Below are 15,241 nucleotides of genomic sequence, written 5' to 3' on the forward strand. Positions count from 1 at the left end.
TTTATGACAGACTGTTCAGACAGATATGTGGGATAGCTGAAGTTGCATGTGTGTGTGTGTGTGTGTGTGTGTGTGTGTGTGTGAGAGAGAGAGTGCTGACTGTGTGTGTGTGTATCAAAGATCCCAAGTCAACTCAAAATATGTCTGTATAAAAAACGTAATCATGTGGCTGCATCCTATTGTTACACATCATTTATTAATAACACCCTAGCATTATTTTGTTCAAAATATCCCTTCATTTTTTTGTTTGCCAAAGGGTGTCGCTGGAGCGCGGATCTTAGCTCTGATCACCTTAGCAACAGACTGTAAACACATGTGCAGGCTTGTGTAGCGGCGGCACTATTTATGTTCGTGTTTTTATGAAGATTGAAAGATACCGTTAACACAAAGAAAGGTTTTCATGTGTGACATCATACAGCAGATTGACTGGTATAGTTCACGGTGGTGCGGAGAGATTAGTCTACAAAGCCGGGTGATATACACACAGCAAAGTTCCGATTGTGTGAGGCAAGAAATAACGAGGCTCCAGAGAAGCTGCAATCTTGAAGGCCAGGGTAAGGTAAGTAAATTTAACGATCGTTATTACAAACAAAACTAAACCGCAACATTAGTGTAATTACTCAGAGAAGCCAAACCTTTGTTCATACAATTGTTACAGATGTTGTCAGAAAAAAAAAAAAAAAAAAAAAAAAAAAAAATAATAATAATAATAATAATAATTACTAAATAATAAAATACGAAGCTTCGCATTAGCAATATGCTGTAATACAATGTGAATTTTCCAGACAGACGCTGCGTGTTTGCCGCAAGACAGACGTAGCCGAGTTAATATGCAAGACGCAGTTAATATAGCAAACGATGGCTTCTGCATTTAGGTGATAACTAACAAATAGAACATTGTGTTCCGATGAAAAGTTGTTATCAGTTGACAATTCAATTAAAGCGTTGCCAAAACGAAGGAACGAGTTTCATCACCTTCATATATAGGCAGATACTGCAGCTTCATCTGGCCGCTCACATATTGTTACATGAGCATAGTACACAGATGCCACGGTGTCTGCCAACAGTTGTGTTATATATATATATACATCATGTACAATATGGGTTTTGTCCAGCAAAACAGTTAGGTAACTGTTATGTATGTACTGTTTGAATACATATCCAAGGCAAAGACAGAACTGAAACCAGTTCAATTTGATTTCAAGGTTAACAAGAGCAAAAATGAATTAAAAATAACCACTTAAGTTGCTTAACGGGCGACAGCTAAAAACTGCAAAAGAAAGGCAAACTGTGTTTTTTTGTGTGTCATACATTGGGGTCAGTTTTAATCATATGTGGCAGGTCTTAATACCACCACATCCTGAACTCCAATCAACATCAATGTTACTAGCGCCATGGCAACTCAACCGCATGTCCAGATCCAATCAAAATAACCTATTTGGCCTCTGCCTAACATAAAACGGGCTTCCCTTGGTACCTCTTGTCACCCTGTTTGTTTGTTTATTTATTTATTTATTTATTTATTCATTTGTTCCTGGTTGAAATCCCTGATTACAGAGAGTGCTGGTCTTGAGTGGTAAATCTGTTTTTGTGTCAGGAGGCTCTCCATTTTCAGCAGTTTAATCCGCTTAGCCAGGGTATTGCTGTGCACCTACTATCTATCAGGGTTATGCTTTGCCTTTGTCGCTTACAGGTGCCATCTTTCATCCATATGATAAATAAATAAAAAGTGCTCAATGTTTTAATAGGTGAGCTACTGAGCAGAAAGCCATGGGGCTTTTTGACAAGCTTGCTGGGTGGCTGGGCATAAAGAAGAAAGAGGTTCATGTGCTGTGCCTTGGTCTGGACAACAGTGGAAAAACTACCATCATTAATAAATTAAAACCTTCAAATGTAAGTATTCACCTTCACATTTGGTAGTGTATTGTTGTGTAATGTTTTGAATATTTTTTCTTTCTTATGTAACTAGTTTAATGATTTTAAATGTAGCCTAAATAAAGCCACCTGCTGTATTCATCACACTGATGTTTCTCCCCTAAGGGTGACTTACTGACTAGTAACATAACTAAATATAACATACAGTGGAAAGATGTCTGTGTTACAACAATTTTAAAAGTTTAATCAAGACAGTAAAATGGAGACACCGTAAGATCATTAAGAGAGACACCATAAGCTGAAGGTCACATGCAGTACACAACTGTATTCTGTGACTCTATTATATATTTGTCGTAAGAATTAACCTTAATTAAACCAGTAATTTAAGTACAAAACTATATAGTTGGAGTACTGTAACCTAGGCTAATTAAAAAATTGTCTATCCAAGGTGACACAACCTGCACACTGAAAACTGAATTCATATCAACTGTGTAATATGGTTCGTTATTTGTGTACAGGCTCAAACACAAGACATAGTTCCAACCATTGGCTTCAGTATTGAGAAGTTTAAGACTTCCAGGTAACATTTTTAAAAATTACATATTTTGAGCAGTCATAAAAAACAGCGGAAAACAGTCCGCTGGAGTTTAGAACAAAAAATTGCACAGCTGGCAAGAAACATTTTGTATATAAATTGTATTTATTTCAAGTTTTTATACATGAGAATAGACTTTGGTAGAATGAAATTTTAACAGTTAGAACATTTGGCTATGTCAAGACAAATACACACGTAAACCTGGACAAAGAAAATAAAACCGAATCAATATGGGTCAGAATAACAGACAAAAATTCAAAAGGCATAATAATAGGAGCATGCTATAGACCGCCAGATTCAGACGGTGAGCACAATAATCTGTTATACAATGACATTAGAAATGTGTGTAGCAAAGGAGAAGCCATACTAATGGGGGATTTCAACTTCCCCCAAATAAAATGGGAAAACCCGGTGGGTAGCGCGAAGGATGAAATAGAAATGGTGGAAATGACAAATGACTGCTTCCTAACACAATTTGTGAAGGCACCCACTAGAGGGGAGGCATGCCTTGATTTAGTCTTTTCAAATAACGAAGATAGAATAACTAAAACAGAGGTCAGAGAACCACTGGCAAACTCAGACCACAACATGGTCTCATTTGAAGTGTTTTTTAAAACCCCAAAAGTAATGACTAAAGCTAAGGTTTACAATTTTAGAAAAGCAAACTATGAAGGTATGAAACAGAGACTAACAGAAGTAGATTGGAGTAAAATAGAGAAAACACCCACAGAAGAAGGATGGTTGTTCTTCAAAAATGTAGTACTAGAGGCGCAAAACAATTATATCCCTAAAGTAGACAAATCTAAATGTAAAACTAAATTGCCAAAATGGTTTAATAGATCAATTAAAAAAAATATTCAGCGAAAAAAGGCACTTTACAGAGCATTAAAAAAGGACCAAAAAGAAAGTACACAGAAAGAGTACACAGAACTGCAAATGCAAGTCAAAAAGGAAGTTAGAAAGGCCAAGAGAGAAATAGAAATGAACATTGCTAAGGGAGCTAAAACCAATTCCAAAATGTTTTTCCAATATTACAACAGCAAGAGAACATTCAAAGAGGAGATTAAATGTTTAAGAGATACAAATGGCAAAATCATAGAGGAAGAAAAAAAAATAGCAAATATGTTAAATGATTACTTTTCACAAGTTTTTACAAAGGAAGATACTGACAACATGCCCCACATGTCATCCAGTTCCTATCCAGTTTTAAATAACTTTAGCATAACTGAGGCAGAAGTGTTAAAGGGACTAGGAGCTCTTAAAATAAACAAATCCCCTGGGCCGGATGAGATCCTCCCAGTAGTACTCAAAGAAATGAAAGAAGTAATTTACAAACCGCTAACCAAGATCATGCAGCAGTCTCTTGACACAGGGGTGGTACCGACAGACTGGAAAATTGCAAACGTAATACCGATCCACAAAAAGGGAAACAAAACTGAACCAGGTAACTACAGACCAGTAAGCCTGACTTCTATTATATGCAAACTTATGGAAACTATAATAAGATCCAAAATGGAAAATTACCTATATGGTAACAGGGTACTGGGAGACAGTCAACATGGTTTTAGGAAAGGGAGATCGTGCCTAACTAACTTGCTTGATTTTTTTGAGGATGCAACATCGATAATGGATAATTGCAAAGCATATGACATGGTTTATTTAGATTTCCAGAAAGCTTTTGACAAAGTCCTGCACAAAAGATTAATTCTCAAACTGAACGCAGTTGGGATTCAAGGAAACACATGTACATGGATTAGGGAGTGGTTAACATGTAGAAAACAGAAAGTACTGATTAGAGGAAAAACCTCAGAATGGAGTGTGGTAACCAGCGGTGTACCACAGGGATCAGTATTAGGTCCTCTGCTATTCCTAATCTACATTAATGATTTAGATTCTGGTATAGTAAGCAAACTTGTTAAATTTGCAGACGACACAAAAGTAGGAGGAGTGGCAAACACTGTTGCAGCAGCAAAGGTCATTCAAAATGATCTAGACAAGATTCAGAACTGGGCAGACACATGGCAAATGACATTTAATAGAGAAAAGTGTAAGGTACTGCACGCAGGAAATAAAAATGTACATTATAAATATCATATGGGAGATATTGAAATTGGAGAAGGAATCTATGAAAAAGACCTAGGAGTTTTTGTTGACTCAGAAATGTCTTCATCTAGACAATGTGGGGAAGCTATAAAAAAGGCTAACAAGATGCTCGGATACATTGTGAAAAGTGTTGAATTTAAATCAAGGGAAGTAATGTTAAAACTGTACAATGCACTAGTAAGACCTCATCTTGAATATTGTGTGCAGTTCTGGTCACCTCGCTATAAAAAAGATATTGCTGCTCTAGAAAGAGTGCAAAGAAGAGCGACCAGAATTATTCCGGGCTTAAAAGGCATGTCATATGCAGACAGGCTAAAAGAATTGAATCTGTTCAGTCTTGAACAAAGAAGACTACGTGGCGACCTAATTCAAGCATTCAAAATTCTAAAAGGTATTGACAGTGTCGACCCAAGGGACTTTTTCAGCCTGAAAAAAGAAACAAGGACCAGGGGTCACAAATGGAGTTTAGAAAAAGGGGCATTCAGAACAGAAAATAGGAGACACTTTTTTACACAGAGAATTGTGAGGGTCTGGAATCAACTCCCCAGTAATGTTGTTGAAGCTGACACCCTGGGATCCTTCAAGAAGCTGCTTGATGAGATTTTGGGATCAATAAGCTACTAACAACCAAACGAGCAAGATGGGCCGAATGGCCTCCTCTCGTTTGTAAACTTTCTTATGTTCTTATGTTCTTATGTTCTTATACTTTTGCTCTTATGTCTCCTTTTGCTCTTCATACGGTTTGTATACTCACACAGTTTGGTTACAAAGGGCAGTGACAACCGCACTAGTTAATCCTGTTCAGAGCGAGTATCGAGTGTGGTTATTAATTCAGTTCGGTTAGTTAAGGCGCACTAACTGTGTGTGTATTACAGCCACATTAACACAACCACAGTTGGTGCTCAATGGATTTCTTCGCAACTAATGATGTCATATCAGACATTTCGGAATGTAAACATCCCTAATATATATATATATATATATATATATATATATATATATATAAATTTAAAATAATATAGATATCTACTATATCTCTATCCTATAATATATATATATATATATATATATATATATATATATATATATATATATACATACACACACACACACACACACACACACACACACACACACACACACACACATATTTAACTTGGCTTATCAGGCACACACATATGTATCTATAGGTGCCTGATAAGCCAAGTTAAATATGTAATATTGATGAATAGTAAATTCATAACAATGGTAAATAGTAACTACATCTAATTTTTTTTTATTTTTTTTTAATTTCATCAAAGTGCAGTTGTATGATATTTTGTTGTAAGAAAAAAAAATTGGTTTTGTAACATAAGTAAAACAATATGGGACAGTTCGTATACCCAAACACCACACTGTGACCACAACTCGTTTTTCCACCGATAACGAAAATCTAATCTGTGCGTTTTGGCACTCCAGGAAACATCTCAGTAAAGACATGCGTACATTTTTAACCCTGTCATCTGGAAACCACTGAAGTCGTTCCCCACCAGCTTTGTGGTCGGACGATCGCTCAGATGTTTCGATCTACCGTCATGCTTGACGAGCACTCGATCGTATAGTACTTTCTTCCAAAAGCATACACAGAAACACCTCCATGTTGTCACACAAAACCTCACGATCGGCGTGTAATGATGGCCCGAGATCAGTGGTTTGTTTAAACAGGGAGTGCACTCACTTCAGTAATGAAAGGTGTGTGTGTGTGTACAGCAAACGACTGCAGAGAGTGCCATTTGTAAATACTGCAGTGTGTGTACCTAGCCTAAGAATAGTGGTACAATAATTGATTAGGTCAGCTTAAACTGTTTAAATGTGGCCTTGACTGTATCTTCCTGAGTTTGCCATTCTATTTTTGCTTGCTTATTTTAATCAATGCATTCATTGTCTGTGTAGAAATCTAATCATATAATTGTTTTTATACCCAGCTTATCGTTCACAGTGTTTGATATGTCTGGTCAAGGAAGATACAGAAACCTCTGGGAGCATTATTATAAGTAAGTTTTACATTACATAACATTTTCATCAGAACAGAATAGCATTTGTGTACACCATTAAAAAGCTTTAAAAAAACGCTGTGATGTTGCTGTATAAGGTTTAGTTCAAATGCAATTATAGAGTATCCTTCTCAATCCCAGTATCCATTTAAGTTAATACTGGGACTGGAGGTTCTAGACCTCTTCACATGCAGGACCATGTTTACATTTGCTCTCTCAAATGAGTATTGTACAGAAGGCAAAATAGCCACACTATAATGTGTTGTATCACCTCTTATTGTATAACCTGTCTTTGAATATATGGGGGAATTCCAAGTGATTCTGTTATTTTCTCGTATCTGCAGTGCTGCATGAACTAATTATCACATTTGTAAAATAGTTGCTATTCTACAAATGTGTCATTTTGTAAAATGAATTAATCATATATTTAACTGTTATCACAAGGCTCAGGTAGCCTGGGGAAGGATCCTATGTTCTCTTCTGTTTCCGCTGCATAGGGAAGGCCAGGCTATAATATTTGTTATTGACAGCAGTGACACGTTAAGAATGGTTGTTGCCAAAGAAGAACTTGATACCCTCCTAAATCATCCAGGTAAAGTAGTTTTTTGGTTTGGTATTTTATTATCTACACAATTCAGAAGCACAACTTAGCAGCATACTAGTGTAGGTGGATGTTGCTGTGCATATTTCAGACTGTTTTGCATTGGGTAGTCGGTACAAGAACATGGTCCTGTTTATGAGAAATCAGCTGAAGCAACCTGACGTGTTCTTTTTGTGGCTGTTTTTCAGATTGCACTGTGCAGGTTGTGAAAATGTTTGTAAATGTGTAGATGTTTAGTATCAACACTTTACTTTTTCCTGTGCTAAATTGATACATGATTCTGTTTAAAAACTGTTCTAAACCTTTTTTTTTGTGTGTTTGTTTTAGATATTAAACGCCGACGGATGCCTATTTTGTTTTTTGCAAACAAGATGGACCTCAGAGATGCTTTGTCTTCGGTGAAGGTTTCTCAATTGCTATGTCTTGAGAACATCAAAGATAAACCCTGGCATATCTGGTAAACAGAAGCCTGTTCATTTAGTTGGTCTGCTTTTTCCCCCCCTGTTTCCCTGACCATGAGTCTGGACAGAATGAATGGAATGTGTTTTAAAGGAATGGAATGTAGTTGCAGAAAGAAGCTCAAATTGTGTACTGAGTAGTTTATTGTTACTTTGATGTGGTTTTATTCCTGTACTTCTTACAAAATGTTGCCCAGCTAGCAATAAAACTGTCTACAACTTACAACCAAATCGTAATAATGTCTAGATTAAGTGCATTTCAGAGCAATGGAAATTACACATCAAAACATTAATATATGTAGCGCACAAGCTTGTTGAATTGTACTTTTAGGGTGAAGTCTGTAAGTGAAGTTAATAAACAGAGCCATATTTTCTAAGCATTTCCTCCATTCTTTAATTAACTTATTTTTTGAAACTATAAAAGTGAAATGAAAAACAAAACACCTTGAGAATGCTTATGAGAAGTGAATCTTTATCTCTTAGTTGTTTGTTTCTAGTATTGTAAAATTAGCAGGCATTTTGTCTCGTTTAAAAAATATAAGAGTTAATTAGACTGGAGTAAAACCGTTTGAAAATATCCCCATAGAATCATAGCATCAGTTAGCATGTACTCTATTTTCATATATGTTGTATAATTCCTCTTGTTTGTTTGTTTCAGTGCCAGTGATGCTCTAAAAGGGGAAGGTCTTCAAGAAGGTGTAGACTGGCTTCAGGGTAAGACATTTCAATGGCAGTGTCCTTAAACAAACACAACAAGCAACTGTGTTCCATGATATAATAATTATATAGATTATATGATATTTAGAACTTAATAATGATACGTTCCAAAAACAGTATTTATTTTTTTATTTCACCAACCGTCACATTTGAAAACATTTGATGTTGGCCCAAGCCACAGCAATTGTACTACATGTAGCACATGTCAAAGATTGTTTTTTTGTTGTTGTGGCTTTTGATGTAATGAACTAGGTCTATATTACCTTTAGGCACCCAATTATGTTGACATTAATTCGGTGTGTGCATAGTTGTTGTCAAAGAACTCTTGAAAGTGGGTTTACACTTGGTAATTATTGCTAGCAAAAGTAATTTTGTTAACAACAAGACCAATTTATATGGGACGCAGCGACCTGATGCACTTAATAATTTGCATTACTCAAACAAAAATTTTTGCATGGTTATGGTTTCGTATTATTATTATTATTATTATTATTATTATTATTATTATTATTATTATTATTATTATTATTACTAGTAGTCGTAGTAGTCCTATTTAAGGCCTGTATAAATGGGTTTGCATCAGCTATCAAACGAGAGCTGGAAAAATTTCTACTTGGCACCCTTGAGGGTGCTAACAAGGACGAACCTTAACTAATTAAAACGAAAAATCCAGGTAGAACGTTTGTAAATTAAATTGTCAGAGCAAAAGGAGGGTGGTACAGAGCACGCCACCCAGAGCTCACTGATCGACAAAGACCGTCATGTTGCCAGCGGACTCCGCGTGGGCGTGTTCTAAAGAAACCCGGTTCAGGACCGGGGCCCTGAACATGGCTTTGCAGCCAAAGAGATCCTCCCCGGTGATCTTACGCTTCCTGGTCTTGTAGATTGCCAGTCTAGCAAGAGCCAGAGCAGATTCACCAGGTCGTCTCTCGTCTTGGTGGAGCCACGAACAGGGTGCCCAAAAATGAGGAGGGTGGGTGAAAAATGCAGCCAGAACTGCAGCAGGAGGTTCTTCTGTAGTAGGAAGAACGGTTGCAGTCTGGCATAGTAGTAGAAGTTTAAGTATTTTGTTGTCATTTAATAAAAATCCACAGCAAATAAACATTTATGTTCTTTCATTTTTGCACATTTACCTGTATATTCATTCATTTCTTTGATTTTGGGTTCTTATTTTACATTTATTTAGCATATGCATGGCACAGCATATGTTCCCACAACTCACCTATTTCGCTCCAGATGTTGTGCAGCTCTGTACATTAACTGCATCTTGCATCCAGTGTGAATTGACCTGTATTGTACTTTTACAACTCCCTGTTAATCAGTACGTACAGAATTGTATTGTAATTTGTTTTCCTGTTATCTGTTGATTATAACAAACATATAGACAAAATGTTTGTCACAATAACCTCCTTAAATAAATACGTACTACATAATTTAAGCTATACAAATATTATAATTATGATTATGTATGAAAACCACAATTATATACAACAAGGATTTTTTACAAACCTGTTGTGTTCAATTTGATGGCAACTTCGGAATACAGCACATCCTTCTTCATTCTTTTGAAATAATGTGCGGCTTTACAGTCTTAAAAACAATCATTTGTTTAAAAAAAATGAATCAGTATCGCTACTTCTTCGATGTTCCACTTATCCTTGGCTGCCGACATCTTGAAATGACGACAAAAATGACGTCACACGTCCACAAATTGCCGGCAATATTGCTCCCGAGTCAGAGCCTGTCTGACTCTCAGCAACATTGCAAGCAATCTTGCTAACTATATTACACTTGGCAATTCAGTATCAGTTTGCAGGCTGGCAATTATTGCTGGCCAGTATTGCTAGCAATAATTGCCAAGTGTAAACTGGCCCTAAGGGGCATATTTTCAAAATGTTTACTCTAGCCAATGTTTAAAAAGCGAGAACCAAACATCTAAATAATATTCAGTGTTACGTCGTACATTTCTATTTTTGTAAAAATGACAAGGATTGTTCTCCTTTCAAAAAACTAGGCGTTAAAGATCAGAGTAAGTGCTTGAATATGTACCCCACAACTATGCTCCCTACATCTCATTCTTCATTCATTTTCTTCTTTTTTCATTGTATTGAATTGTTTGCTCCTTTTAGACCAGATTGCACAGTAAGTATGGGTCCTTTAACAACCATCTTCTGTTTTTACACATTATGATCCCTATCTTTCCCACAGCAAGCCAGCCAACATACCTGCTTCTTCTGATCCATAATCCCATAGCAACCCATATTGTTAGTATTTTCTCCCAAAGCAAAACAGGGATGGAAAACATACTTGTATTGAAGGACCAAGCCAAGCAGGCTTTGGCATGGTTTCATAAATACATAATCAGTTGTGAGATTTTCAGGCTCTGCTGACAAAAGGAAGCAGGGATGAGTGACAGTTAATTCATAATCGCAACAGCTTTGTGACAGTATAGGGCATGGTGATGGATATGCATTTGGTTTAATTGGCTTTAAAATCATGGTTGTGTGCAGAGTGCCTCAATTGATTGGCATGGTCAGTATCAATTTTAGTTACTGCTAGTGATGTGTAAACTTAAAAAAAACACAAAAATGCATTAGTCTTGATAGAGGAAATAAGGTAATAACATCAGTGAATAGGACAAATGAGCCAGTTAGAAAATGTCAGGGTAGCATTGTACACAAGTATTTTCCATCCCTGTGTCTAAGCAGTACCATAAATAGGTTTAAGAGTTGAGCTGTCATATAGCTAAAAGCGTCCCGCATTTCGCATTTGTGTCCAGAACATAGTTCCAGTTCTGTAGTAATTTAACAACAGGTGTGCTCTTCTTGTTGTTTTCTGGGTTTTGCCAGCACGCTGTATGAAGAAATATTGAAACATGCAATATTAGGTTTGCATTGTTCTGTACAGGCACATGGGCATTTTGGTTTAAAAAAACATTACATTATATATTCAGAAACTTACTTTTTCATTTTTTATTTCAGGTTGTATCAGTAGCAACAGCAGTTTTGGATATTCCAAAAGTGCATATAAATGTATGTTACTGGAACAATCTAAACATAAAAGATTGGGGGACTGCCACAACAAACACAGTATATATGACTACCCCCTTCCTTTTCTAAGACGATCTCTTTATATTACCAGATCAGATCAGAATGATGAAGACGTGAAAGGCCAGTAGGAGCATGCCACACAAGAATGTGATGAAGCTGAGCCCACCCCCATTAATATCAAGCTGTTTACTTTTAAATTGGAGCATATACTTAATGAGTAAATGGAAACCGGGATCTAAGCCACCTGTAGAGACAAATAACATCTGACAACACTTCTTCATAATACTGTCTGCAACTTTTAATTAAATCTGAGACCAGTCCATCCACTTGTAAAGTGCAATATTCTCTTTAGAGATGTGGCCAGCAGGAGCTCTTTAAATTAGAACGGAGAAGCAGGGATATGTATTGCTTACTTTTCTGAACAGGTATTATTTGGCTATTCACAGCTTGATAGTTTCCTGATCCGTAAGAGCATCTTTCACTTATGTCAACTGGAAAACATACAATAATCCAGTATCAATGTCATCAAATAACTCTTCACCTGTATTCGCTGCTCTACTGTTAGTATGTCAAGAAAACTAAGTTATTTACATTGTGTAAGAACATGTTTGTGTTCTTAATAATGGAGTATTGTAATTTATATATGAGCCTAGTGCATTTTTAAAGCAGCTCAGTAAATTGGATGGTGACAGGATTGCTAGAATACTTTACACAATTCATGTATTTACTGACACTATTTTGCAAAATACTCTTCTTTACAGTAGGGCAAAATAAATAATTCTAATATATGTGTATATTGTGCATAAGAATTACTATTTTTTTTTAACTGTTTTTTTTTTTTTTTTGTTCTCTAGACTTTCTGTTCTTTTGGTGTCTTTTGGTTGAACTTTTCCTGCCTATTAAAGCCAAACAGACTGAAATATCACTGAAGTAATCTTAAATGTAAACATAAAAAAACATGTTATTACCTGACCAACAACTTCGGAAAACAGTTAGTATTAAAATTCAAAAAGTAAATGATGAAACTAAACGACAGATGGCTCATTATCTAATTAACTGGAACGACTACGCCAGGTGAATCCTGTTGGATCAGAAACAATTGCTCCACTCAGGTAGACTTGTGATATTCTTCCATGGGAAAACATATGGAGTTTAAGATAGCGGTGACTTCTGCAGAGCGAGACTTGGAATCTTGATTCTATTTATTTTAGATCATGATGTATTTTTATTTTTACTGATCTTATATTGAGAGAACTGCTTATCCTTTTGCAATGAAATGTGTGTGTGTGTGTGTGTGTGTGTGTGTGTGTGTGTGTGTGTGTGTGTATATATATATATATATATATATATATATATATATATATATATATAATATATATATTATATATACACATACTGATGTGCAAAAGTCTAAAGACATGTTGTATTTTTCTACTGTGATGCATTATGTGCATCAACAATTTACTCAAAGCCTAGTGTTTTCTATTACAACAACCTTGCATAAAGAAGGAAAAACATTGAGTGAAATAGCTCGCATCACTTGATTTTCAAGGTGTGGTATCCAAAGCATAATCAGGAAGAAGAGAAACATCATCTGTAATTGACAAACCTAGGACTGGAACACCCAAAAAGATATCTAACAAGGATGAGCAATACTTGAAGATAATATCCTTAAGGAATAGAAAGACAAGCATTGAATTGACAACAGAACTGGCAGAAGGCACAGGTCTCGTCTATCCATCAACAGTCTAAAGCACCTTTGATCACTGTTCCACAGTCCAATTTCTGTGTTCTTGTGCATGCATTTTAGTCTTGTTCCCCTTTCTTAACAGAGGTATTCTTATTGCAACACATCTCTTAAGTCCTGATGTCAAGATTATCTTACATTAGATGTAGGGTGCCAATACAGTACTTGTCTGAAAAAAACAGTGAATACTTTGCCCAGTAGATGGCACTGGAATGCTGTGTTTTACATGCTTTATACAGCTGTGAACTTTAAAAAATGTAGTGGTATAACTTAGCATGTACAAGCAAATCAAACTAGTAAGGATGGATAAAGTGAAGTAAAACATGTTACATAACAATGTATACAAAGCATAAGCTTGAGAAGAAACTTGACTACAGCAAAATAGCAAGTTTAAAAAAAAATATCTTACCTTTTATTAACATTGCATTGACCAGTTTGCATTCTATTTTTTATTTTGGAGATCTTTGATTTTTTTTCATTTTTTGTTGTTATATAGTTCCATTTGATATATTATTCAGCTATTTGAAACACACTATGGGAGTGGATTGGAGGGCTGCCAATCCCTGACCAGCCAGTGGGCGAGTCTCTGCAGAGTGTCTTGTATAAGAGGTTTTGTGCACAAACAGCAAGTTGAACAAGACATGAACTCATTTAGAATTGAAGATAAAAGCTTTTATTTATTTATTTATTTATTTATTTATTTATTTATTTATTTATTTAATAAATATATACCTATATATTTTTGTATTTGGAATTATTTCCCAAAATAGATCTGCACCCCATCAGTAAATAAATAAATAAACACATATATACAGATGCATACACATCTAGACAGTATTCCAGCAAATATGATCAAAGTCCTGAAGATTTTTGTTAAGGCAAATCAAAACAACAATTTTTCAGTAATTTAGGATACAGACAGAACAGGACAAGTTTACTGATCTTTTGCACCAGAGAAAGTAAAAAAAAAAAAATTTAATAAAAATAAACAAACAATATATATATATATATATATAGAGAGAGAGAGAGAGAGAGAGAGAGAGATATATAGAGAGAGAGAGAGAGAGTAAATTTGTCTCAATTTCAGGCTCAGCAACATTACGTTAAATACTTTAATCTAAACCATGTAATCATTAAATGTTTCTCAAGCACCGTACATTCAGTCATGCTCTAATACTAGTACACTTTCAAGTGTGTTATTACATTGTCCAACACAATTATTAACAGTTATTAATAATTGTGTTGGACAATTATTATTAACAGTTATTATTCTTTTTGTATTTATTTTTTACTATACATACATTAATAATATTCAAATAATACAATTAATACATAAGACATTGCAAAATACGGGGCTTTTGCAACAAACAACAGCTTAATGCATTACAGCTACTCTTCTTTTCAACACATAGTATTTCCTGTTATTTATAACTATAGTTAAATATTATGTTACCACAAGGACCATGGGCTCTTTCATTCCTTTTTGATAAACGTGTACAAGATTTCTGTATGAAAATGAGCATTTGCATTCAAAACATTACACAGGTTTTGAAAAGTGTCTGTGTCTTCATTTCGATCACCTAAAAACGGTCAAAATGGACATATGGCATTTATTTATGGTAACAGGTAATTTCTATGTAATAACATGCTTATTTCACCAGCTGTTCCACTGAGCGACTTCATCATTGGCGATATGTTGTTGCTCTTCTCTATTCTTGACGACAAGTCGCTCGTAATCAACCAATAAGCTCAGCTGTTGATATCACATATTAAAAGTCATTCACAACAGGGAGAAATGGCGTCTAGTTACGTGGCAACGGGAGTCAATTGAGAAACGGATTTTTATGAGAAGTATCCATGCTTTCTCTTTAATATCACAGCAACAGCTGCACAAGCAAATAAAATCATTCATTCAAAAAAGTTCTTCATCCACCACTGTCTCTCACTGGACGATAAAATAATTCCGTGCACGGTCAAAAAGTTGTACGCAACAGATCACTGGTGATAAATTGCTGACAACAAAATCACCCCTATATGGTGGCTTTAGCTACAAACATTATGT

The 15,241-nt window shown here is 35.5% G+C and overlaps 1 protein-coding gene across 2 annotated transcripts; it reads left to right on the forward strand.

Annotated features, from left to right (window-relative positions):
- The first annotated feature begins 298 nt into the window (after positions 1 to 298).
- Positions 299 to 12,590, forward strand: LOC121320981 (ADP-ribosylation factor-like protein 6). 2 transcript variants are annotated; one of them, XM_041259848.1, is made up of 8 exons: positions 299 to 559; positions 1,749 to 1,893; positions 2,394 to 2,455; positions 6,538 to 6,606; positions 7,137 to 7,198; positions 7,535 to 7,664; positions 8,324 to 8,379; positions 11,524 to 12,590. In XM_041259848.1, exons 2-8 carry the CDS (start codon positions 1,771 to 1,773, stop codon positions 11,547 to 11,549), a joined length of 528 nt encoding a protein of 175 aa, XP_041115782.1. In that variant the 5' UTR covers positions 299 to 559; positions 1,749 to 1,770; the 3' UTR covers positions 11,550 to 12,590. The 2 variants fall into 2 exon arrangements, with proteins under 2 accessions (XP_041115782.1, XP_041115781.1); XM_041259847.1 differs by having other exon boundaries at positions 7,104 to 7,198; positions 11,524 to 12,589.
- The last annotated feature ends 2,651 nt before the right edge of the window (positions 12,591 to 15,241 follow it).

This window comes from Polyodon spathula, chromosome 9, assembly GCF_017654505.1.
Source record: "Polyodon spathula isolate WHYD16114869_AA chromosome 9, ASM1765450v1, whole genome shotgun sequence".
NCBI classification, from domain to species: Eukaryota; Metazoa; Chordata; class Actinopteri; order Acipenseriformes; family Polyodontidae; genus Polyodon; species Polyodon spathula.

Excerpts from the sequence above, each read along its gene's own strand:
- LOC121320981 (XM_041259847.1), top strand. The coding sequence starts at position 1,771 with ATGGGGCTTTTTGACAAGCTTGCTGGGTGGCTGGGCATAAAGAAGAAA. Across the intron at positions 1,894-2,393 it reads ATAAATTAAAACCTTCAAAT|GCTCAAACACAAGACATAGT; the intron begins GTAAGTATTCAC and ends ATTTGTGTACAG. Across the intron at positions 8,380-11,523 it reads AGGTGTAGACTGGCTTCAGG|ATCAGATCAGAATGATGAAG; the intron begins GTAAGACATTTC and ends TTATATTACCAG.